The sequence below is a fragment of the Hirundo rustica genome, chromosome 19 (genome assembly GCF_015227805.2).
Source record: "Hirundo rustica isolate bHirRus1 chromosome 19, bHirRus1.pri.v3, whole genome shotgun sequence".
Lineage (NCBI taxonomy): Eukaryota > Metazoa > Chordata > Aves > Passeriformes > Hirundinidae > Hirundo > Hirundo rustica.
Genome location: NC_053468.1, coordinates 7,833,685 through 7,857,257, shown reverse-complemented (window position 1 = coordinate 7,857,257; position 23,573 = coordinate 7,833,685). Strand labels below are relative to the sequence as shown.

Sequence of the window (23,573 nt, the reverse complement as noted above, 5' to 3'; positions counted from 1 at the left end):
GACACAAGGCGGGGTCTGGGTTGACATTCCAGACCCGGCAGCCTGAATGTGAGATGTTTACAGATGCTGGCTGATAGGGACAAAGAACTTAGTCTGTCACTTCAGAAGCAACGGCTGCACCGTGTTAGTGACTGAGAGGGGCCATGGCTTAGGAGGGACCTTCTCCCTCTCCACACCTCCCTGGCTGGAAGCTGGAGCCAGGTGTGGGTTGGGCTCTGCTCCCAGGGAACGGGTCAGGACAAGAGGAAACAGCCTCAAGTTGCACTAGGGAATATTTAGATTGGCTGTTGAGGCAAATTTCGTCATGGAAGGAGCTATCCAGCCTGTGCAGAGCACTGGTGGAATCCCCATTCCTGGGTGGATTTAACAGATGTGTGAACATGGGTCAGTAGCAGTGGCCTTGTCAGTGCTGGGGGAATGGTTGGACTTCATCATCTCAGAGGGTTTTTCCAGCCTAATTGATTCTGTGATTCTGTGGTTGAGGATATGGGATGAATTACTGATGTTTTGGGTGTGATGGCTACGAAGGCTCTGGCTGGGCAGCACTAAGGCCAAACACTCTGGGAGGAGAGCGTGCCTTGTTAATGGCCCTGTCACTTCCCTTGTGGTGACACGTCTCCTCCTGTGTCCCCAGAGCCCTTTCTGCTGATCCTGCCTCAGTCCCTGGGATCTGTTGGAGAGAAATGTTTTTTGAGAGCTGGCAGCAAATCTCGAGCTTGCTTTTAATGCCTGCAGCGCCTGCTTAATAGGTTTAAGCATCTTATCTCTCAGCACTGTTAATGAGTTTCCAGGCCCCACAGAGGTGGAGCAGAACTGTATTTTCCTAATCAAGTTATCAGTTTATTAGCAAAAAATGCAAAGAAAAGAGTTGCTTTGGATGCAGCTAAGAAAGAAAAGTGCTGTCTGGATAAGCACTGAACATCATGGCAGGGATAACAGCACCAGGGCAAGGCCCAAGGATTGTCAGGTAGAGGAGATGAAATGCACCTGGGATGTGGCCTCTCAGATGTCTGGGGCTCTCTCAGGGAAGATTTTTCTTCTTAATTATATGAAGCTCTAAATGGTGGAAGCATTTATTGAGTCACTCCATGAATCTGCCCTACTGGTAGAAGAGCTCACCTAGAGTTAATGGATGATTAATTAGGTTTGAGGTAAATAATTAATCAGGTGGTATAGAATCCAGCGGGTCAGGACTTGGCTTCTGATCTGTAAATACTGATGTGTGTGCAGCTGAAGACCGTCTTGTGCAGATATTCTGTATTACCAGCCTCCAATGAGCCACTTTGCTGTGCACCTTTGATAAGGAGAGTGATCCATCATTGTTCTGCTAACTGCCAGGGCTGCTCAGGGCTGGGAGCAGCCCTCAGGTAGCAGCATTTTATATATTGGAGAGAAATTCTTCTCAGTGAGCATGGGGAGGCCCTGGCAAAGGTTCCCCAGAGCAGCTGTGGTTGACCCATCCCTGGAAGTGTCCAAGGCCAGGCTGGGCAGGGCTTGGAGCAATTTGGGATAGTGGGAGGCGTCTCTGCCCATGGCAGGGTGTTGAATAAGATGAGCTTTTGTGGTTGTTTCCATTCTAAACCACTCTAGGGCCATGATTCCACTAATTTGTGAAATGCCCTTGATGCTGTTTCGGTCTGTTTTGTTGGGTACCATCTCCAAGTTGTTATGTGTGTGTGTGTGTGTGTGTGTGCATGCAAGGATGTTTGTGCCAGTTCCCATAACCCAAGGGCTTCTTCTTTGGTTTCCTGGGGCTGCCACCTCCATGATCCCATGGATCTGGTGGAAGCCTTTTCTCCTTGGGTCTGGTCAACAGTGGTGGGTATCGTCAAATCATGATATCACAGGGTGGTCTGGGTTGGAAGGGACCTTAAAAGCTCATCTTGTTCCACCCCCTGCCATGGGCAGGGACACCTTCTGCCATCCCAGGTTGCTCCAAGCCCCATTTGACCTGGTACCAGATTTGAAACGTTTTCCTCTGCCCTTAAAACCACAGCCATGAAGGGAGCAACTTCTGGGGAAAGTTATGATGGAAAATAACCAAATCCTGACGTGCCCACATACCAGAGTGAGTCTGTGTCAGTTCCAGCCTTTCTCTGGTACCATGACATGAAACCATCCCTCATTCTGTGCCTGTGTGCAACGATTTGAATGCTGTTTGACTTCTTATTGCGCTATGAAAAGTTTTTGAGTTGCACCAATATTTCAAAGCTTGCAGCAGTCAGTTGGATATTACAGCTGGTCAGGTTGTGTCAAAGGGTTTCCAGTACAAATGGTTCTTGGCCTTTAGTCTCTTAAATTAAGGGTTGCCTTAAAAGATTGATCCTACAAATGCTCAAGAGGAGAACCTTAACCTCAGGTAAAGAGCTCCTGAGTTCAAGAAGGAGCTGACCCTGGGGGCAGTTGAGGCAGCATAGGTGCATTAGCATTTATCTAGAGCAGAAAAGGAGAGATGAGAAGACAGTGCAGTTTGTATCTGTGGTTGCTTCAATAGATAAAAATGGATAGAAACCCACAGGTTTCTCCTAAAGAGTTTCTGGGTTGAAAGCAGAGCAGGGGCAGACTGGCTGGAGGGGTTTTTCTGTGCTCCCTTTGCCTTTGGCTTGTTGAACAAGCTGTGATGCTGCCTGCTCTTCTCAGCTGCAGGGAGCTGCTGTTCTCAGACTGGCAGGTGCTCTCTTTGAAGCTTTTTGTTGAGGAAACAAGGCTGATGTTCCAAAGTTCTCTGTCAACCAAAGCCACTGGGGAGAAACCACAGCTGGTGTGACCTCTGCCAGTCCTTTCCTTTCTTGCCCTTTGTGGCACAGTGAGAAGGTTTTGAGGGGAGGTGGCAATGTCAAAGGCTTCTCTTTCCGTGGGAGGAGCAGCAGAGCCGGTCAGATGCTGCATCTGCTCTCTGAGGGAGGCAAAGCCTCGTCCTTGTGGGGTGGAGAGCATTGTCCCCATTGTACTGGAAGGAGCCAGAAGTCTTTGTGTCACTTCTTGTCACCCCTCCTACTGTTCTGAGATGAAAGGCGATTCAAACCTCATGCTGATACCTTGTTTTCAGGAGCAGGTCTGTCCTGAGCTCAGAGTCCCCTGTAAAAGCCTCCTCCTGTGGTGATGGTGGAAGGTGACTCTGCAGCGCCTTGGGCAGTGATGTGGAGTAACACTGTTTTGTTTTTTTTTTTTCATTGAGGGCTTAAAAGTTTTGAATCATGATGATAAAACCAGCATGCTCCTGTCTTTGCCATCACTTCCTGATCAGGTTGGGTGTGTGAGAGAGGAGGTGGGATTTTTCTGTACAGGTGTGGGCTTTTAGGAGGATGCAGCTGAGTGACTCATGTGTGTTCAGCCCAAGTCAGAAAGTAGGACACGTTTATGCAAGGCATGTTAACATCTCTTAAAAATGCCTCAGCTATAAGAAGTGCCTTATTCTTGGCATCCATCTGGGTTCTTGCAGAGACAGTGCTTGGGGTGGGTAATGGCACCATGTGTGGATTATATATCTCACCACGACCAAAAGGAATCTGGAGCTCCCAATCTGGAAGATAATTCTGTGCTCTTGAGACTACTGCAAGGGCTTTTAATAGCTTCTGGTGCTACAGGAAAGCAGCCTGGTGGGAAAGCAAGTTGGAGAATGTAGGCAGAACATCACCCACCTTATTTTCTTCTGAATTTTAAGAAGATCCTGCTTAGTTCCTGCTGTTCCAATTCTGCAGTGGTGGAGCCACATCAGATGAAGCTGCTCTCAAGATTTAGCTGGGGAAGGATGTGTAAAATTTGCTCTTAATTGAAAAGATAATGAAGTGACATTTACACCCTCAATCTTGTTCTTTTTTGTTTGCCCTGTTGCTCAGTTTTACATGAAAAAAAAATGCTGATAAAAGGATTTGTCAGTGTTTGTCATTGTAGCTCCATTTCCAGGGTGTACCAGCTCTGAGCAGGATGGACACAGCACCGAGGCCCTGGGGAACTCCTCCTCTCTCACCAGAGAAGCTTTGAGCTGCTTTTTCCAGCAGCCTGAAGTGAAGAAATTAGTCACTAACTTTGCTGATGAAGGGCTTCCTCTTGGGACCAGCCTCTGAACCCACTACTGGTGGGAGGGTGGTCATTGATACGGATGGAACAGCCTGGAATGACGTCCCATAGCTGTGAGCAGCAGAAAAATGGGGGAAAAAAATCCGTATTTTTGTGATTGAAGTAATTTTTCATGTGAAAACCCCGAATTCTTGTGACGTAAACAGGCTTTTCTGGGCCCCTGGTGGGGTCTTCTTGCAGTCAGCTGCTCTGGCACCTCAGCTGTGGGGAATGCTGCTGCTGCCTTGCTCCATCTCTAGCAGAGAACCACAGTCCCGTGATCCCCTGGGGTTGGTATCCCTATTTTCCAATTTTGAGTACAGTAGGAGACCACCTTGAGTTACCTGAAGGCACCAGGTTCTGAGCTGTCCAAGTTTGTCTCAAGCAGGACCTGGAGTTTTGCACAGCAATTGCGGCTTGATAGGACCTGGGACTTGGAAAACTCTCCCTCCTTATATGTGCCTGGGGCTCCCAATTCACATTGCAGGGTAAATGTAAATTGAAAACACCTTCCTGCTTGCCTTTTGCAGGCAAAACTGTGCCCAGGAGGGCTGAAGCTGGGCAGCCCCTTGCTGGCTGCCCCCTCTGCCCTGAGCTGTTCTTGTAGGCTCTGTTCCTGGTGGTGGGATGAGCTCTCTGACCTGTCCTCCACAGGGAAATGTGGAGGAGTCAAAGGGCTGGGGCCCCTCTGCTCTGGAGACAGGCTGAGAGAGCTGGGGGTGCTCAGCCTAGGGATGAGAAGGCTCTGGGGAGAACCTAGAGCCCCTCTCAGCCTGAAGGGGGCTTCTGAAAAAGAGGGAGAGTGACTTTTCACATGCAAATAGTGACAGAACAAGTCTTAATCTAAAAGAGGGGAGATAAGATTAGATATTAAGAAGAAATTCTTCCCTGTGAGGTGCTGAGGCCCTGGCACAGGGTGCCCAGAGCAGCTGTGGCTCAGCTCCATCCCTGGAAGTGTCCAAGGCCAGGTTGGACAGGGCTTGGAGCAGCCTGGGACAGTGGAAGCTGTCCCTGCCCTGGGCAGTGGGTTGGGCTGGATCACCTTTGAGGGTCCCTTCCAACCCCAACCCTTCCATGGTTCTGTGATCCTCTGAAGTGCTGTGCAGGCTCCTGGCGCTCTGCTGAGCCGCTCCTGCTCAAGCTGGGATGTGCAGATCCTGCTGTGTCTGGAGGTGGTGGAAGGGGCTGGCAGGTGGGGTTTGCCTGCGTGGGGTGGTTCCATGTCCTCCTGCAGGACAGCTCTGTGGAGTTCCCCAACTCCCCAGCCTGGGATAGGCTGGAAGCAAATCCCCCCTTCACTCAAGCAGCCTGTGTGGCTGGCGTGGGGCAGTGGGCTCCACGACACGGGAGGTGATCCTGATCTGTGCATTGTCTGGGAGGCTCCTCCTGCATCCCCCTTGCCTCCCCCTTCCTCTGGCTGCCTGTGTCAGAGCTCTGCCCTTGGCAGAGACCAAAATAGCTCCCACAGGGCTACTGAAATGTCAGGATGGAGCGGGCAGAGCTGGGCCACGGTGCTGACAAACTGCCCTGTGCTGTGGCGTGGAGATGTGGCCCCTCCTTAAGTGTCATCAGAACAAGCCCCGGGGAGCAGTGGATAAAATCTGCTGCAGAGCTGTCACCCTTGCTTGCCAGCCATCTCCTGCTGACCAGCCTCTCACTGGGGTCAGTCCAGGGGAAGCACTGGTGCTGGAGAAGGGTCTTGGCTTTTTTTTCTCTGTATTGTTGAGGTGTTTGGGGGCTTCATCTGTCCCATTGCATCCTCCACAGCGTGAGGGCAGAAGTTACCTTACCTTGGCAGGAGGGAGATACTGAAACAACTAGGAAGGGCTTTGGAATGAGCTATTCAACCCTTGTAGGTTCCTAATATGGAATAATTAATGGTAAGAGGAAATGGACTTGTCCCTCGTGGTGCCAGAGGGAAGCAGCTTTGTGACTGGTGTGAGTGTGTGTGTGTGTGCAATCCTGCTGAAAGGCAGCACCAGCCTCAACTGTTATTTCTTGATATGATGTCTTCAGTGTGAAAGGCTGGGATTTTCTTCACAAAAACTTGATGGAGATTCACCTTCTCAGAGCCATCTGGCCACAGCAGCAGCACTGCTCCAGTGTTGGATTTTGACTCCTTGCTGCTGGCTATTCCTGGTTGTTCCTGGGTCTTTAGAGTGTGTCTGGGGGAGGAGATTAAGAGCATGCTGTGTTGCAGGACATGGGCAGTTCAGAGAGAAAGGCACCTGGCTGGTGTCATCAGAGTGGGTGGGGATGGCTGGACTTGCCAAGCAGACAGTGCTGGTGGTGCAGGAGCACGGTGCTACCTGGCACTCCTGTGCCTTGAGCTGGCTGTGTCCTGGTTCTCCCTGCCACTGGAATTGCTACATTGAGTTTGACAAAGGAAGGGCTCCAGGAGTTCAAGGTTTTGCTGAAAGGACGTGATGGACCTCAGCTCTTCAGTTTCCAGCATTTCCTCCCTGTAAGGTGAGAGCAGATTGTAACAACCTGTGGGATCTCCGTCTGTAAGGCATTTTCTCTTGTTCTTGATCAACTTTTACCCTCAATGCCATCTCCTTGCTTTCCTGGCTCTCCTCCCAGCTGCTTCAGCCAGTGTCCAGATGAGGAATTTCCCTTTGTGCGTGCCCAGCAAAGCTGCAGGCTGTGCTCCTTAGCCCTCTTACTCCAGCCCTGTTTGGGAATGCTGCGTGGGACAGGGGATGTCCTGCAGCCGTGTGAGCTCCTGTGACACCCCAAAACTCAGCAGAGCAGCACCTTTCATCTGGTCTGATCACAGGGCACTGCAGCTCTTTATTTTTACACAAGCAGACTGGTTGATGTGGGAGGTGACCTTTGAATGTCGCCTGGGTTCAGCTGGGTCACCTGGAGCAGGTTTCCCAGGGCTGTGTCCAGGTGGTGTGTGAATATCCCCAGGTGTGGGGACTCCACAGCGTCTCTGTGTGAGCCGTGGTCGGTCACCATCGTAGTAAAACCCCTTTCCTGGCACAGCCACAGGTTGGTTGGTGTTGGCACACGCCTCTGCTCCACCCCTGGAGGCTGTGGGAGGTCAGAAGCAGGGAAGACTGAAATCCTGCCGTGCCAAAGGGCTCAGGTGATGTGTCCTCCATGAAGGGGGTGAACCCCAGTCAGTGGAGGTTCCTGACAGCCCAAGTGCAGATTTGGTGCCTGCTTTGGTCCAGAGAACATGAACTTTGGGTCAGAGGTGGCTCTTGGAGAACACAGACCTTCACTCTCAAGTGAACCATGTCCATTGGTGGTTAGTGTATGGTTCTCAGATGTTCAGAGACCATTATTAGTTCCTGAGGTGGAAACCAGAACCTGTCACTCCTGACCATTGCACACTGGTGGGTGTGGTACCTGGAACAGTTCCAGGCTGGCAGTCCTGTGGCATCCCTGAGCCTGGAATGGGAATCCTGAGCTTCCCTCAGCCCAGAAGGAGGAGATTCCATAACCACAGACTGCAAGAAGCTGGCAAGCCAAGCATTAGTGATCCCCAACTTCTCAAAAATTGGATTCACCAGATTTGCTGACATTAGGTGGTGTTGAGGCTGCTGTGGGTGTGGGCAGCACCCACATGCAGCAATCAGCAGAATCTCTAGACCTCCCTTGGGTTAAATCTTGCTTTGCAGCCGCTGTTGCACTTGATTTTCTCATGGCACACCCTTGTCTGGTGAGTGTGGAAGCACTGTGGGGACTCAGGGTCAGTGTTGTGGTAGGGGCTGGGGTTACAGACCTCATCTGAGCTTGGGGAGACTCAGTCTGCCTGACTCCTGCTCAGATTTGCTGCTTCACTAGGGAAAAAAAAGTCTTTGATCCCCGCACATCCCATCGGCTGCAGCCTTCCTTGGAAGGCTCCTTGGAACAGCCCCTCCCAGTGTATGAGCAGATACGAGGTTCTGGAATTGTATTTGGCTGTGAGATTATTGTTACCCCAAGGAACCGGCCGAGACTTGTCCTTCAATTACAGTGTGTCTGTAATTGACTTTAGCCTGGATTTGTAATTAATCAGGTGTGCCTTTCGATCAGATATGTGAGGCCAGCACGGCTCTGCTGTGCCAGCCCTGCAAGCTGGTGGGTGGGTTTTGCTCCAGTCTGCAAGCTCTTGATGAAAACACTGAATGGAACTTGCCCCAGGGTTGACCCCCGCGATGGGACTCGTGCATCACTTTGTTCCTATCCCAACCCAGATCTCCAATCATCTGTGTCCAGCTTGGTGAGATACACCCACATGTATCCTGCCTGGCTACTGTATCCTGCCATAAAACCAGAGACGCTCTCCTTTGTGCTTTTGCTCTGAGGGACTGCAAATGTGGGAAAGGATAACTTGCAGGAAGGTGGTTGTTGGGGATTCTTGCTCTCCCTCAGGGGATGCTGAGGAGGACCAGGATACGCTATGAGTGTGGTGTTCAGAATGCCCTGGGTACAGCCAAACATGCTTGGAAGATATCCCAGTGCAAGATTTCCCCAAGGATTCCCCCCAGAGAATACAAATTCTGTTCTCTAAAAGGTAGAAATACTGCTCTGCAGAGTGAAGGACATGCAGACACACAGAGTGCAGACAGGGGAGGAGGAGGAGCTGCTGTGATTGTGTTGGGGTTGCTGACGTCTGGGGGATAGACTCATGGATTCATTATGGTTAGAAAAGACTTCCAAGATCATGAAGTCCTACTGTTTCCCCAGCACTGCCAAGGCCCACCACTAACCCATGTCCCCGAGTGCCACATCCACACGTGTGTTAAACCCAGCCAGGGACAGTGGCTCCATCACTGTCCTGGGCACCTGTGCCAGGGCTGGACAGGCCTTTTATGAACAAATTTTCCCCAATATCCAACCTAAATCTCCCCTGACACAACTAAAACCAAACCCAGGACTGGAGGGAATGAGGAAAGCAAATCCTGGCCAAGGAAGGAATCTGGAGAATGAACTGGCAGAGGAGAATGAATTCCAGAGTGTGAAGATGGAGCCGTAATTAAAGGAGACAGACAGCAAGAAGATCCAACATAAGAGGGGGGAGCAGGGCTTGGGAGGAGGCTGCAGGGATGTGGGGCCAGGAGAGAGTGGGACAGTAGGTGCCAAGGGGGAAGCAGGGGGAGCACCAGGGGACAGCACACAGCAGGATTGCCTGTGCAGGAGTTGGGCAGGGCACGTGAGCCCTTTGCAGTTGTTCTGTGCATTGCCAGAGCTGCATCCATCCTGTTTCCCCCTCTTCCCATCCGGCCCAAGGGCATCATTGCATTGTTTTGCAGGAATCTGTAGCGCCTCTGTTCTTTTCTGTTCGTTGCAGTTGTGTGATTTTATTTTCCTTGTTAGAGACGTGTTTGGGTTTTCTCCCGCACACCTCCCCTCGCTCCCTCCTTCCTGTCAGGGGTCACCTGCCCTGCCCGGAGGGCACGGAGCAAGGACACGGTGGGAAAACTGGGGCTGGGAAGCGGGAAGAAAGCAAAGGTTCTGCAGTCCCTGCTTCTGGGATCCCCTGTTCCCTCCTCCGTCGGACGGGAGATTTCCCCTCCGATGAGTTAGCGAGCGCAGTGCGAGAGGCGGCTGATGACACAGCGGTGACGCCGGCGGCTGACGGTGCCACGGAGCGGCGGGAGGCTGCAGCGAGCGTGCCGAGGAGCACGTCAGCACCGGGCACCGGCACCGCAGCGCACGGAGCTGGGCACGGCGGGGCACAGGGGCCCTGGCACAGGGATTGCATGGCATAGGGAGACCGTGGCACAAGGGGTCCTATGGCACAGGGGTCCTATGGCACATGGCACACAGCTCCTCTGGCACACAGCTCCTCTGGCACACAGCTCCCATGGCACACAGCTCCAATGGCACACAGCTCCTCTGGCACACAGCTCCTCTGGCACACAGCTCTTGTGGTAAATACCTCCCACAGCACATTACTGCCATGACACACAGCTCCCACACACCTCCCAAGGCAGGCAGCTCCCACAGCACACGGCTCCTATCCCACACAGCTCCTGCAGCTCCCGTGGCACACAGCACCCACAGCACACAGCTCCCATGGCGCACAGCTCCAATGGCACACAGCTCCCATGGCACACAACTCCTCTGGCACACAGCTCCCACGGCACACAGCTCCCATGGCACACAGCTCCCACGGCACACAGCTCCCATGGCACACAGCTCCTCTGGCACACAGCTCCCATGGCACACAGCACCCACAGCACACAGCTCCCGTGGCACACAGCACCCACAGCACACAGCTCCCATGGCACACAGCTCCTCTGACACACAGCCTCCATGGCACACAGCTCCCATGGCACACAGCTCCCATGGCACACAGCTCCTCTGGCACACAGCTCCCATGGCACACAGCCTCCATGGCACACAGCTCTTCTGGCACACAGCTCCTCTGGCACACAGCTCCCATGGCAGACAGCTCCTCTGACACACAGCTCCCATGGCACACAGCTCCTCTGGCACACAGCTCCCACGGCACACAGCTCCTCTGGCACACAGCTCCAATGGCACACAGCTCCCATGGCACACAGCTCCTCTGGCACACAGCTCCCATGGCACACAGCCTCCATGGCACACATCTCCTCTGACACACAGCCTCCATGGCACACAGCTCCTCTGGCACACAGCTCCCATGGCACACAGCCTCCATGGCACACAGCTCCCATGGCACACAGCTCCCATGGCACACAGCTCCCATGGCACACAGCTCCTCTGGCACACAGCTCCTATCCCACACAGGCTCACGTGGTGTGTGACTCTCATGGCACACAGCTCCCAGGCAGCACCTGGAGAGTGCAGGGTCCATGGATGGGGAGGTTCTGGGCAGAGCTGTGTGCTGGGGGGACTGGGCAGAACCTGCCAATTGTTCAGCTTGCCGTGGGAGGGAGGTCCCCAGCCGGTGGCAGGTGTGTTCCCCTGCTCCAGAGCTGCATCAGGAACAAGTTGTTCCTGATTTTGGTAAATGAACAAGCCAGAGATAGAGGCAGTGAGTCAGCCGTGGGACAGGGATCATGGAAGAGGGCCCAGCACGTGTAAGGCACCTGCAGGCACGGAGTTGGCTCACTCCTGTGTTTGGAGCTGTGTGTGCAGGTGGGGATGGATGGATGGACCAAACCCTGCCTGGCTGCTACCATCATCTGCAAAAAAATTTGGGTTGGACATAAGGAAGAAATGTTGTACCATGAGGGTGGTGAGGCCCTGGCACAGCCAGAGCAGCTGTGGCTGCCCCATCCTTGGAAATGCTCGAGGCCAGGGCCTTGGAGCAACCTGGCCTGGTGGAAGATGTTCCTGCCCGTGGCAGGAGATTGCAGTGAGATGAGTTTCAAAGGTCCATGGCTATATGAAAAGACCCTTGAACAAGTGCCCAGCATTGAGGTGCATTTTTTTCCCTTTTGACCTTTCCCTGAGAATCAGCCATTTGGATCTTTCAAATTTACAGAGAAACCTGTGGGTTATACCTTGCTTCCAGCTTGGAACTTTGGGCTATCCCATTTCCTTGGGTTGACGGAGTCGGAAAAAGCTGCCAGGCAGCCACAGTGCAGGCATGATGGCTGCAGCTGACAATGACTGCAGGGGACAGTGGCTGCAGGACGTCCTTCAGGCCCTTCCTAGCTACTGCGACCTGCCTGTGCGTTGTCCTCGCTGGGACCTGACAATTTGAATGAAGTGACACAATTCCCTGTGCTTCAGTCAGTGTTTAAAAATATAAATCATGCTCTTTTTTTTTTCCTTTTTTTTTTTTTTTTTTTAAGGAAAATAATCTGAATTGGGCAGGTTCAGGTGTCTGAATTCTTTGTGGGTGCATTTTGAGTGTTTATTTCACACTTGCTGCTTTGGGTACCAACTGCAGCATCTCAAGCGTGCTCCCAGCTGAAGCTCTGGGAGGCAGGACTACTTCTGGTCAGTTTTTTTCTGCCCGTGCTATAAAAAGTTTCCAGCCAGAGGTAATACTTGCTCTTTATCATGCAAATGCGCAACTCTAAAAATAACCTTTCCACAATTCCCCAGCTGGCATCTTTTCTGCACAAAGCCCTGTGTCTCTCTGTCCAAATGGGATCACTGTGTGTCACCTTGTGCAGGAGTGAAGGAATTTTCTCTCTCCTGTGCTGCACCCAGTCCCTCCATCAGGGCCTCCGTCTCCCCCATCCTTCGGGATGCTTGCTCTCTCATCCGGATCAATTTGAATACAGCTTCTGGGGCCTGTCTGATTTTGGAACGAGCTGTGGTGTGTCCCAGGACCTGGGGAGGGATGGGTGAAGTGCCTTGGGATACTGAAGGACAGGAATACAGTTATCAAAAGCATGAGAGCCTCATGGAGTTGAGCTGGGCCAAAAGCAAGGTCCTGCATCGGGGCTGGGGCAATCACCAGTGCCGGCACAGACTGGGGGATGGATGGATGGATGGATGGATAAATGGATGGATAGAGGGATGGATGGATGGTTGATGGATAAATGGACGAATATATGGATAGATGGATGGATGATGGATTGATGGATGCATGCATGCAGAGAAGAACTGGAGGATTCTGCCTGGTGACAAATGGGCACTGGCAGCACAGAAAGCCAGGTGTCTCCTGGGCTCATCCTCAGCAGTGGGGGCAGCAGGGGAGGGAGGGGATGTTCCCCCTCTGCTCTGCTCTCCTGAGACTCCCTGGAGCTGCCTCCAGCTCTGGGGTCCCAGCACAGGACAGTGGAGCAAAACTCAGGATGGAGTCAGGCTGGACATGGGGGAAAAATGTCAGACCGTGATGGGCTGGCACAGGGTGCCCAGAGCAGTTGTGGTTGCCCCATCCCTGGAAGTGTTCAAGGCCGGGTTGGATGGGGCTTGGAGCAGCCTGGTCTAGTGGCAGGTGTCCCTGCTGATGTCAGGGGGTTGGATGATCTTTGAGTGTCACTTCCAACCCAAACCACCCTGTGAGTCCATGATCCTGCGATTAAAGCTTGGGACAAAAAGGAATTATTTAATTGCTCCAGACATCTCTGTTTACGGGACCAGTTAAAACCCTACAGAATTGCAATTGCTCGTCTGTGGTCCCAAATTCAGCCTAGTTTGTGTTCCTCAGACCTGGAAGAAAGATTTTTTTTTTGGATGAAGTATGAAATATCTTTGTCACAGCCTGGGAGAAGGACCCTTTGAGGGCAAGTCTCAGTACCGGGGACACTCAGTCATCTGGATGGTCCTGTCTTGCTTCTTGAGATCACGTGCTTATAGAATAAATTTAAAGCACTTCATCCTCCCTGCATGCCTAAGTGTTTCTTTCCACTTGTCCGTACCTCCTACTCTTGGAGTTTCACTTGCCATGAATTTACATTTGTCTCTGTTCTCCCATGCGTGGTGAGGAGGAGAATATTTTCCCACCCTCTCCCAGTGTCACAGAAACTGGAGTCACAGGGAGCCAGAAAACCCACCCAGCAGTGGCCTGAAGGACAAGCTGAAGTTTCCTTGAGGTGCTTAAAGAAGAGCAGAACCTCTCAACCATTTTGGTGCATTAGTAAAGGAAAATGGAAGAATAATGCAGGAAGGACACAAACATATGGGAAACGCTTCTCTTTTTTTGGGAAAGACATGATGCATCTTATGCTGATTAAATTCCAACATTCCAGCAGTAAATCAGTTTGTTGCTAAACAGCTGATACCAAAAATAGGCACTGCTGGATTCGGGCTGCCTGAAGGTATTGATCAGGAAGTTTTCCAGGAGCTGAGTAAGATGGTGCCTTTGCCATTAGTGTTGATTTCCAATAATTTCTGGCATACCTAGTGGGCACTGGGAACTTGGGAGGTAGGAGATCATTGATTCTAAAGAGAGAGGGAGTGAGCTGGGTAATTATTGACTGACTAAACCGACCTTGCTTCTGGTAAAATAATGGAGTATTCGAAGTGGGATTCGATCGGGGGAACTAAGGAAGGTAAGACAATTAGTGCAGTCAGTGTTGTAAAAATAGAGCTGAGGAGCTTTAGTTGGTGCCTGTGCCCTCAGTGTCTGTGGGAGGGCTGGGGCAGCTTTGGTCCCTGTGAGCTCCAGCCCTGCATCTCAAGTGCCCTGTGTCCGTCCTGGGGCTGCCCAGGGTTTGTGTGCGGCTCCAAGCGGGATGGGAGCGGGCAGTGGAGGGGCTGGTTTCTCTAGTGCTGCCCTGGAGCTAACAGGATGAATGGAAGGGCTGGGAGGAGAGCATGGAAAGAAGAGCATGGAAAGGGAAGGAGTGTTTGCTCATCAGCCAGCTGATTGCTCCAGGAGAGCAGCTTTGGGAGTGATGCTGCAGGGCTGAGAAGCTCTGGAAGATGGGCACGTTTGCAGCAGGTGGGAGCAGCCATCCACGGCCGTTTGCTTGCACAGATTTTGCTGTCTTAACTGGGTGCCCCTCGTGAAGGTGGGATGAGTCCCAGGGGGTGCAGCCACCTGCCCTCACCCCCACAGCGCTCGCTGGATCCTGTGCTGCCATCAGGACTTCTGTCAGATCCTGCTTTTAATGAAAAGATCTCCTGAAGTCCCCCTGCTTCGAGCTGTTGATCCTTGCTGTTTCCTGCCAGCTCAGTCACCTCCTGCTCTCCCAACAGCCGCTCCAGTGGAGCTGTGAGCTGGAAAGGCAGTGTGGGATGTGCTGGGTTTGCTGCAGATGAGCTGTGGGTCTGGGTTTGCTGCAGATGAGCTGTGGGTCTGGGTTTACTGCTGGCTGTGAGGCAGGAGGCTCCATGAGCCCTCTGTAGTCAGGGTGGACAGACAATTTTGGGAGCTGTGTTGACACAGGAGTTGTGTTCAAGCTCCTGTCAATGTACAGGCATTAATTTACATTTACACTTGACCCTCCTTCATCCCTCACTGTTTGCGAACTGGTTTGGTGTTAATTGGGGGGAAAAAAAAAAAAAAAAGAGATCTAACTTTCTCCAAAAGCAGAGAAACTGGAGCAAGGCACTGCACTGGCTCTGCTCTGCCACCCTTGCACGGGGCTGTCACCGGAGCAAGGTGCTTTGCTGTGAGCACTGTGATGCCCTCGTTGGTGCTGTTGAGTTACAAACACCCAGCAAGTGGCTGCAGAAGAAGCTGTTGTTACCAGCAGCGTTGGGACAGGGCAGGGACCATCCATCTGTGCTGGGCCCTGGTGAGGCCACCCCTCAAATCCTCTGTGGGGTTCTGGGCCTCTCATCCCAACAAAGACATCAAGGAGCTGGAGCGTGTCCAGGGCAGGGAACGGAGCTGGGAAGGGCCTGGAAAACCAGGAGCAGCTGAGGGAGCTGGGAAAGGGGATCTGGCTGGAGAAGAGGAGGCTCAGGGGGAACCTTGTGGCTTTGCACAACTCCCTGACAGGAGGGGACAGCCGGGGGGGTCAGGCTCTGCTCCCAGGGACAGAACAAGAGGAAACAGCCTCAAGTTGTGCCAGGGGAGGTTTAGATTGGATATTGGGAAAAACTTCTTCACTGAAAGAGTGGTTAAATCTTGTCACTAGACTGTGGTGGAGTCACCATCCCTGGATGTGCAGTGCTATGGTTTAGTGGGCATGGTAGCTTTTGGTCAAACGTTGGGCTTGATGATCTTGAATGTCCTTCCCACCCTTGATGATTCATTGACTCTGTGCTTAGCACATAGCACAGCTCTCCTTTCATCCTGACGTTGGCCTCCTGTGGGGATTTTCCAGCTCTGAGGCTAGTTTGGAGCAGCAGGAGCAGTCGGGGGAAGATGACCACAGGGTGAGAACATCCCGAAGGTGTTCAGGATGGCTGTCTCCACAACAGGCTGTGGAAGGGCTGAGCTGGGCTTGGTACACGAGGATGCCCGTGGCCACTCTGGTGTTACCAGCCCAGTTAATGGTGGAAAACCCCCTCAGACTCTGTCCTCAGTGGCTGGCCTGGCCTGGCAGCTGTGGGGAGTCCAGAGCTTGGGAAACAGGATCCATCACCACTGGTATCAGATGGCATTATATAAATGCAATTCCACTGATGGTACCAGCTTTTAATTACCTACAAATATGTTATGGGAGCTGACTTAAATGTCCCATCCCTGCAAATGTCCAAAACCAGGTTGGACAGGGTTTGGAGCAATCTGATCTAGCTGAAGGTGTCCCTGGGTGTGGGAATGGTCTTCAGGGTGCCTTCCAACCCAAACCTCTCTCATTCTAGGATTCTGTGATATCTCCTTCCTCCTTTTTAATGATGTAAAAAGTCAAAAGCTACAATTTAATCTGTTCTGGATCACCGCAAAACACAGCCAGGTGGATGAACGAGGGGAGTTGCAGGGTGTACCTTTGATCCCAGGAGATCCCACAAGCTTTTCAGACCCTTCTGTGCATCATCCCTGTTCTGCTCCTGTGTAAAAGCCTGGACATTCTGCACTGACCTTGAATCCTGGCAGCGTCTCTCCTTGCTGCACCTTGAACAGGATTTGTTCCTGGCATGCAGGAAGTTAAAAATCCTGGGGCTACTGGTCCTTCCTGACTGGTTGTCTCCTGTGCCCTGCTCCTGGCAAAGGCAGGTGGATGGCCTTGCCATCTCCTGTTTCTGCAGCTTGGCAGGCAGCTGAAGCTCCTTCTGTTGCTCCTGCATGCATGGGACAGGCCTGGCTCTGCTTGGAGCAGAGGTTGAGCAGTTCTTCCCTGTCCCCCTCTGCCTGCTCCCCACTCTGTCTTACCTGCTGCAAATGGTTGTGTTGGTCAGAGTTGGAAGAGATTCTAGAAAATCAGGAAAGGGTTGAGTCAGCATGTGATGGCTTTGTTCTTGTTTCTCACAGCTTGAATCAATAAGTTGCAATGCGAAACTCGGAGCTCTGTTTCCAGGAATAAACGTCAGCCTTTGGGAACTGAAGGACTGCACAGAGGTCACTGCTGTCCCAAATCTCTTTTGGCAAATGGGACTTCAGCTGGAAAGTCCTTCTCACAGAGCTGTTCTCCATCCATCCATCCATCATCCATCCATCATCCATCCATACATCTATCCATCTCCATCCATCATCCATCTATCCATCCATCTATCCATCCATCTATCCATCCATCATCCATCCCTCCATCTCCATCCATCCATCCATCCATCTCCATCCATCCCTCCATCTCCATCCATCCATCCATCCATCATCCATCCATCTCCATCCATCCATCATCCATCCATCCATCCATCCATCAATCCCTCCATCCATCCATCCATCCCTCCATCCATCCATCATCCATCCATCCATCATCCATCTCCATCCATCCATCCATCATCCATCCATCCCTCCATCCATCATCCATCCATCCATCCATCCATCTCCATCCATCCATCCATCATCCATCCATCCATCATCCATCCATCCATCCATCCATCCCCCAGTCTGTGCTGGTCCTGGGGATTGCCCTGACCCAGGTGCAGGACCTTTCTAGCCAATCTCATCTCTAGTGGCTTTTAAAACAGATTTCATTTGTATTGCTTTGAAGCCACGAAACACTCTGGAAGATGTTTCTGCCATAGAGTTCCTAGGAAGGATTCCTTATTATTTGCTCCCACAGACCAGATCCTTGTGGGCTTTTCAGGCCTGTGCTTCCTCTTTGCATTCACCTTAAAAAAATACCCAACATTCCGTAAATATAAGTGCCAAGATAAACAAGAAAGGTTTATTAGTTTAAGGTTTCCTTCAAGGAACTGTTCTCAGGATGTTATTTCATTTTTTATTGAAAGAGCTAAGTCTTTGCCAAAAAAGATCCTTCCAGCTTTGCCAGGTAACTCAGCTGGGAATCAGCTTGGAATTGCACTTTTCTCCATGATGTTGGTTGGTTATTGTCAGTGAAAACTTGCAGGTTGCTGAGGTGAAGTTTCTTATTCCCAGCAAGGAGTGGGCGAGGCAGCTTGAGGGCTGAGCACCTTGTAAGCAAAGTCACTGTCACCACGATGTCCAGAGAGCCGTAGTGACAGTGCCTGCACTTACCCACCTGTGCAGGGCGGAGCTCTGTGCTGCCAGCACCTGCCTGCTTTCCTGCCTGCTCCTTCCTGCATGCCTGTTCCTCCCTTCTGCCTCTGCCTGCTCCCTCTTGATCCTGCCTGCTCCTTCCTGCCTGCTTGCTTCTGCCTGCCTGTTCCTGCCTGCTCCTGCCTGCTCCTGTCTACCCATTCCTGCCTGTTCCTGCCCATTCCTGCCTGTTCCTGCCTATTCCTGCCTGTTCCTGCCCGTTCCTGCCTGTTCCTGCCCATTCCTGCCTGTTCCTGCTTGTTTCTGCCTATTCCTGCCCATTCCTGCCTGTTCCTGCCTATTCCTGCCTGTTCCTGCCTATTCCTGCCTGTTCCTGCCTGTTCCTGCCTATTCCTGCCTGTTCCTGCCTGTTCCTGCCTATTCCTGCCTGTTCCTGCCTGTTCCTGCCTGTTCCTGCCTGTTCCTGCCCATTCCTGCCTGTTCCTGCCCATTCCTGCCTGTTCCTGCCTATTCCTGCCTGTTCCTGCCCATTCCTGCCTGTTCCTGCCTGTTCCTGCCTGCCATCTCCTGCCTGCCTGCTCCTGTGTGCTCCTGTCTGCTCCCTGTTCCTGCCTGCACTGTTACCAGTCTGGGCTGTGTCTGCTCCCTGTCACACATGGAGCTGTTGGCAGTGGGAGGAGGAAGAGTTTGTGCCCCTGCCTGCTCCCTGCTCTGCCTGGGCTCCCTCCCTGCAGGTCACAGCAGGCCCTGGGGCTTCTCAGGGGTCTGAGGCTCGACCTTGGACCAAAGACTCCTTCTCCCTCCCAGCAGAGACTGAGGACACGTGGGGACGGACACCTCCGCTCTCGCGGCGCTCAGTGCCAGTGGGAATGGAGCAGACACCCAGGCTGGGCTGTGGGGAGCTTGACTCATCCTCTGAAACACCCCGTCTGCCCCCTCAGTGCCACTCTGGCTGGAAGTGATGCCGGCCGTGGCACGGCGTTGTTGTGGCACCCCAGCTTCCCGTGGCTGCACGTCACTCGCTGGGAATGGTTAAATAGATCTGAGTCACTTCAGCAGACGCCGTGGACGTGAAAATAATTGTCTGGGCAGTGTGTGCCCGCCAGGCCGCCAAGCAATCCTCACACAGCCTGTGACTCAAATCAAGCCAGAAGGAGTGTTCTTGACGCTGCTCAGTTGGAAATATTTTGAGGGAAGGCATCCAGCCCTGTTCCCTGGCCTCTCCTTCCGTCAGTGTGGGGTTGTCTGCTCCCTGAACAGGACCGTGCTCACCACTGGTCCTGTGTGTCCTCACAGCGGTGTGTCATGGAATCATGATGGACATTAAAGACCCTCTCATATCTCATCTCATATCTCATATCTCATATCTCATCTCATCTCATTCCCCCACCATGGGCAGGGACACCTTCCGCTGTCCCAGGCTGCTCCAATCCCTGTCCAACCTGGCCTTGGGCACTGCCAGGGATGGGGCAGCCACAGCTGCTCTGGGCACCCTGTGCCAGGCCTGACCACCTCACAGGGAGAAATCTCTTCTCAATATCCCATCTAACCCTGCCCTCCTGGAGTGAGAAGCCATTCCCTGTGTCCTGTCCCTCCATCCCTTGTCCCCATTCCCTCTCCAGCTCTCCTGGAGCCCCTTTAGGGCCTGGAGGGAGGTCGGAGGTGTCCCTGGAGCCTTCTCTTCTCCAGGCTGAACACCTCCAGCCCTCCCAGCCTGGCTCCAGAGCAGAGGGGCTCCAGCCCTGGGAGCACCTCTGTGGCCTCCTCTGCACTTGCTCCAGCAGCTCCACACCCTTCCTAGGCTGGGGGCTCCGGAGCTGGCAGCAGCTCTGCAGGTGAGGTCTCACAAGAGCAGAACAGAGAGGGGACAGGGAGAAGGGAAAGCACGTGGCAGTGAGTTATGAGAAACTGTTCAACAGGATTGAAGTGGGTGTGGGTGGGAAGGGACCTTGGAGGGCCCTGCCAGTCCCCTCCAGCAGGTCCAGTGCCCATCCTTTCACTTGTGGTGGGTATCCATAAGGACGCACTTCCCACAGCCTCTCTGCAGCCGGTGTTTCATCGCCATCATCGCTGTTTTTCTTCTTAAAATCTTTGATTTGCATTTCGCTTGTCCCAGCTTGGTCCAGCACTGCTTATCCTCTTCCTGGGCACCTCCAAGCTTCAGTAGGAAGGTGAATGTCACCTCCAAGGACCAGCAGGACACCTGGCCCCAGCTTCTCTGCACCCTCCTGCAGGGTGTTCTCAGCAGCAGTAGGAACCCCCTTGGCTTTTCCTCTTTCCAGGTGGACAATCCCAGCTCCCAGCCCATCCCTGTGTCCATGGCAGTTGTGTCCAGCACTCCTGGTCCTTGTCTGGGAGTTACTCAGCCCAGGCTGGTTTATTTCTTTATTAAGAAGTAATTATTAATCCCTTGTTATTACAGTTATTAATTTCTTATTCTAACAGTTTCTTATTGTTTATTGCTTTCCTATTGTTGCAAAATCAAGAAATTTCTTCTTGGTATTACACTTTCTTATTATTTCTTCATTTCTTATTATTACAAGTTTTTTAAGAATGGGGAAAAAATAACTAATCACTGAAGTGAGAACTTAAACTGAAAATGTCCTGTTCCTGTCACTGCATTTGTGCCAGTTCTCCAGCAAATATCCTGGGGTGAAGGGCTTCACAGATGCGTTCCTTCTCTCCTTTTCCCAGTAGTGCTGAAGCTTGTAGCTCAGGAATGGGAATGTGTACAGCCTCCAGAACCACAGGACCTTCCCCCAAAACATTCCCATCATCAGGATTTTCTAATGATGCCTGTGACTGGCAGCTGGCATCGGAGCCATCGACATGAGTCAGTCGGTAGCCTCAGCTCTATTAAACAAAGTTTTATTGAATTAAGTCTTGGTCTCATACAGATCAGGAGGGAGTGTTGGGGTGGCAGCAGGGAGAGCTGCAGTGGGGCTGTGTCCCTGCTCCAGCCCTGCTGCTGTGTACAGGGGCTCTGGCAGTTCCTGAAGCACAGATTGGTGACGGGCACATCTGCAAATCCTGGCTTCTCTCAGGACATGCAGGTTCCTGGGAGATTGACAGGATGGTTTGGGCCTGAAGGGAATTTGAAAAGTTCCACCTCTCTGCCATGGGCATGGACAAATTCCACTGTCCCAGGTTGCTCCAAGCCCTGTCCAGCCTGGCCTTGGACACTTCCAGGGATCCAGGGGCAGCCACAGCTTCTCTGGGCACCTGTGCCAGGGCCTCAACACCCTCATGGTCTGAAATTCCTTCCCCATGTGTAACCTGACCTCATTCTTGGTCAATTTAACACCTGTGCTGGGGACCCAGAGCTGGAAGCAGCTGGAGGTCTCAGGAGTGTGAGGAGAGTCCAGCATGGAGCATGAGGTGGGAATGTTCCCAGTCTGGATTGTGGGAATGCTCCCAGTCTGGATTGTGGGAATGCTCCCAGTCTGGATTGTGGGAATGCTGCTCCCAGTCTGGATTGTGGGAGTGCTGTTCCCAGTCTGGGGATTGGAAGTGTTTTCAGTCAGGGGTTGGAAATTCTTCCAGTTAGGGGGTTGAAGTGCTCACAGCTCTGCTCTCTACGCTCTGCAGGGCAGCACGTTTTAGGGGTGTTTGCAGCACATCCATGTTTGCTCTTTCCTCTCTCCCCAGAAACGAAAGAGGAGCTGGAAGAGCTGATGTCCAACATAAAGAAGACGGCGAACAAAGTGCGCTCCAAACTAAAGAGTGAGTGTTGGGCTGTGATGGAGCTGTGGGGCTCTGCCTGCAGCACTCTTGTCCCAGGCTGGAAATGCTCCCAGGGATGAGCATCACCTTCCCTCTCTGCTGTACCCTCCAGATGCTTTGCTTTGCCCTTTGTGAATTTGCCCCCTCGTGCCCCGTTCCCAGAGGGGAATTGAGGGAATGGGGCCACGAGCAGCTGCTGGGCTCTGAGCGAGCCCGTGCCACATCACTGGCAGGGGTTGGACCCTGGGCAAACCCCCAGCTTGGCCAAAGGTTCTGTTCAGGTCTGGGTGAGGGAAGAGGTGCTGCTGAGGGACGTCTGCAGGATGTGACCTTCAGTTTCCACCAGTGGAAGAGTCAGTCAGTCTCTGAGGTGTGAGAACAAGGTGGCTGTCAACCCACTGACAGTCAGGGTCGTGCTGGAGCACTCAGACAAGCCCAGAATTCCAGGACTGGACCCCAGGCGACCAAGGGAGTGAGAGAGGATGGCAGCATCTTGAGGCTGGTCACCCCTGGAACCTCAGGTTTCCCTGTGGTGACCTTGGACATCAGTCTGGGGGTTGGTTGACATTGGTGCAGAAGACCTGGCTGTGTCTGAAGGGTAGGAGAGGAGCTGGTGCTTCTCCCAAGGCAGCAGTGTCCTCACTGACCCCAGAGGTTTGTGGAATCTCAGAGCTGTGCAGGGCTCAGATGTGTCTGGAGCCCTTTTTTCGGGAGGTCACCCCTGGTGTGGCCGTGTCCCTTGTGTGGGCCAGGACTCCTGCACCTCTCTTGCTCCCATGCTCCCTTTGTCCTCCTGACACCTGATCTCACCTAGAGCCAGGAAGGAGAGCCAGGGGCCATCCTGTCCATTCCACAGCCCAAGGGATCCATTCCTATGGCCCTGGACACACTGGGATCCCTGGTGATAGGGTTTGGCCTTAAGAAAACAAAAATGCTTTTCCATAAGTGTTTTGTAAGGGACTTTGAAAGCCTGGAGGATTGCAGGACAGGCTCCTGTTTCCTGCTTCCAGAAGAGCCTCTCTGCTATCATATTTACCTGGAGCAGCAGATGACTAGTCCTTGTGCTTTGTCCCAGATCGCCTCGTGGCCAGCATGATCAATGACAGAAAACAGTCAGGACTGATCAAAAACAACATCTGCTGACAACAAACTGACTTCTTCAGGCCAGACATTACTCATGCAGTGGCTAATTCTAATTACTAGCTTCTTGGAAAATGTGACTACTAATTATCAGAAATGCCCAGTGTTTGCCAATACCATTCCTTGGGACTGGGGAGAGGTTTGTGACGGGTGTGGAGGAAGCCCAGTCACTGATGGAATACGCTGAGCTGTGCTGGGCTTCAGGGACCTGCTGCAGAGGGGAAGGTGCTGGGGACAGCCAGGCTCTGAGAGCTGTGGGAACAGTGTTGGGAACAGGGTCTTCAGCCAGACTTTGGGAATGCCACCAGCTCACACCGGGTGCTCCACGCGGAGATGTGTGTCTCTGCACACCGCCCAGCCTGCTGATGGGAGCTTTCTGCCAGGTTTTATGAGTCCTTGAGAGGGAGTCTTTGAATTAGTATGTCCTGAGTTGGCCTTGAGGGGCAGGTTTCATAGGATCCTGGAATGATGGAAGGGTTTGAGTTGGAAGAGGCCTTAAAGGTAACCTCATTTCACTCCCTGCCATGGGCAGGGACACCTTCCACTGCACCAGGTTGCTGCAAGCCCTGCCCAGCCTGGCCTTGGACACTTGCAGGGATGGGAGAGGGTTGCATTGCCCTGCTCTGTGCCAGACCCCCTGCCCTGCACCCCTGTGACCTGTGCCCAGAGCACGGTGGGACATGGCAGTGCTCCTCCCTGCCGTGATTCACAGGCTTTGGGCAGCGAGGGCTTCATCTGAAATCTCCTCTCCATTGAAGGGGCAGATCCCTGCTCTGCTGCGTGGATGCTCAGCACAGGGCAGGGATCA

General features: G+C 52.7%; 1 protein-coding gene across 2 annotated transcripts in view; it reads left to right on the top strand.

Moving 5' to 3' along the window:
• STX1A (syntaxin 1A) overlaps nucleotides 1-23,573 on the top strand; it is a 69,815-nt gene that overhangs the window by 27,488 nt on the left and 18,754 nt on the right. For both annotated transcript variants that reach the window (XR_005703578.2, XM_040082200.2), the window contains exon 4: nucleotides 21,551-21,625. Coding sequence is in view for 1 of the 2 variants with exons in the window: in XM_040082200.2 (XP_039938134.1) it covers nucleotides 21,551-21,625 (75 nt within the window). In the remaining variant the exon portion in view is untranslated. The remainder of the gene's footprint in view (nucleotides 1-21,550; nucleotides 21,626-23,573) is intronic.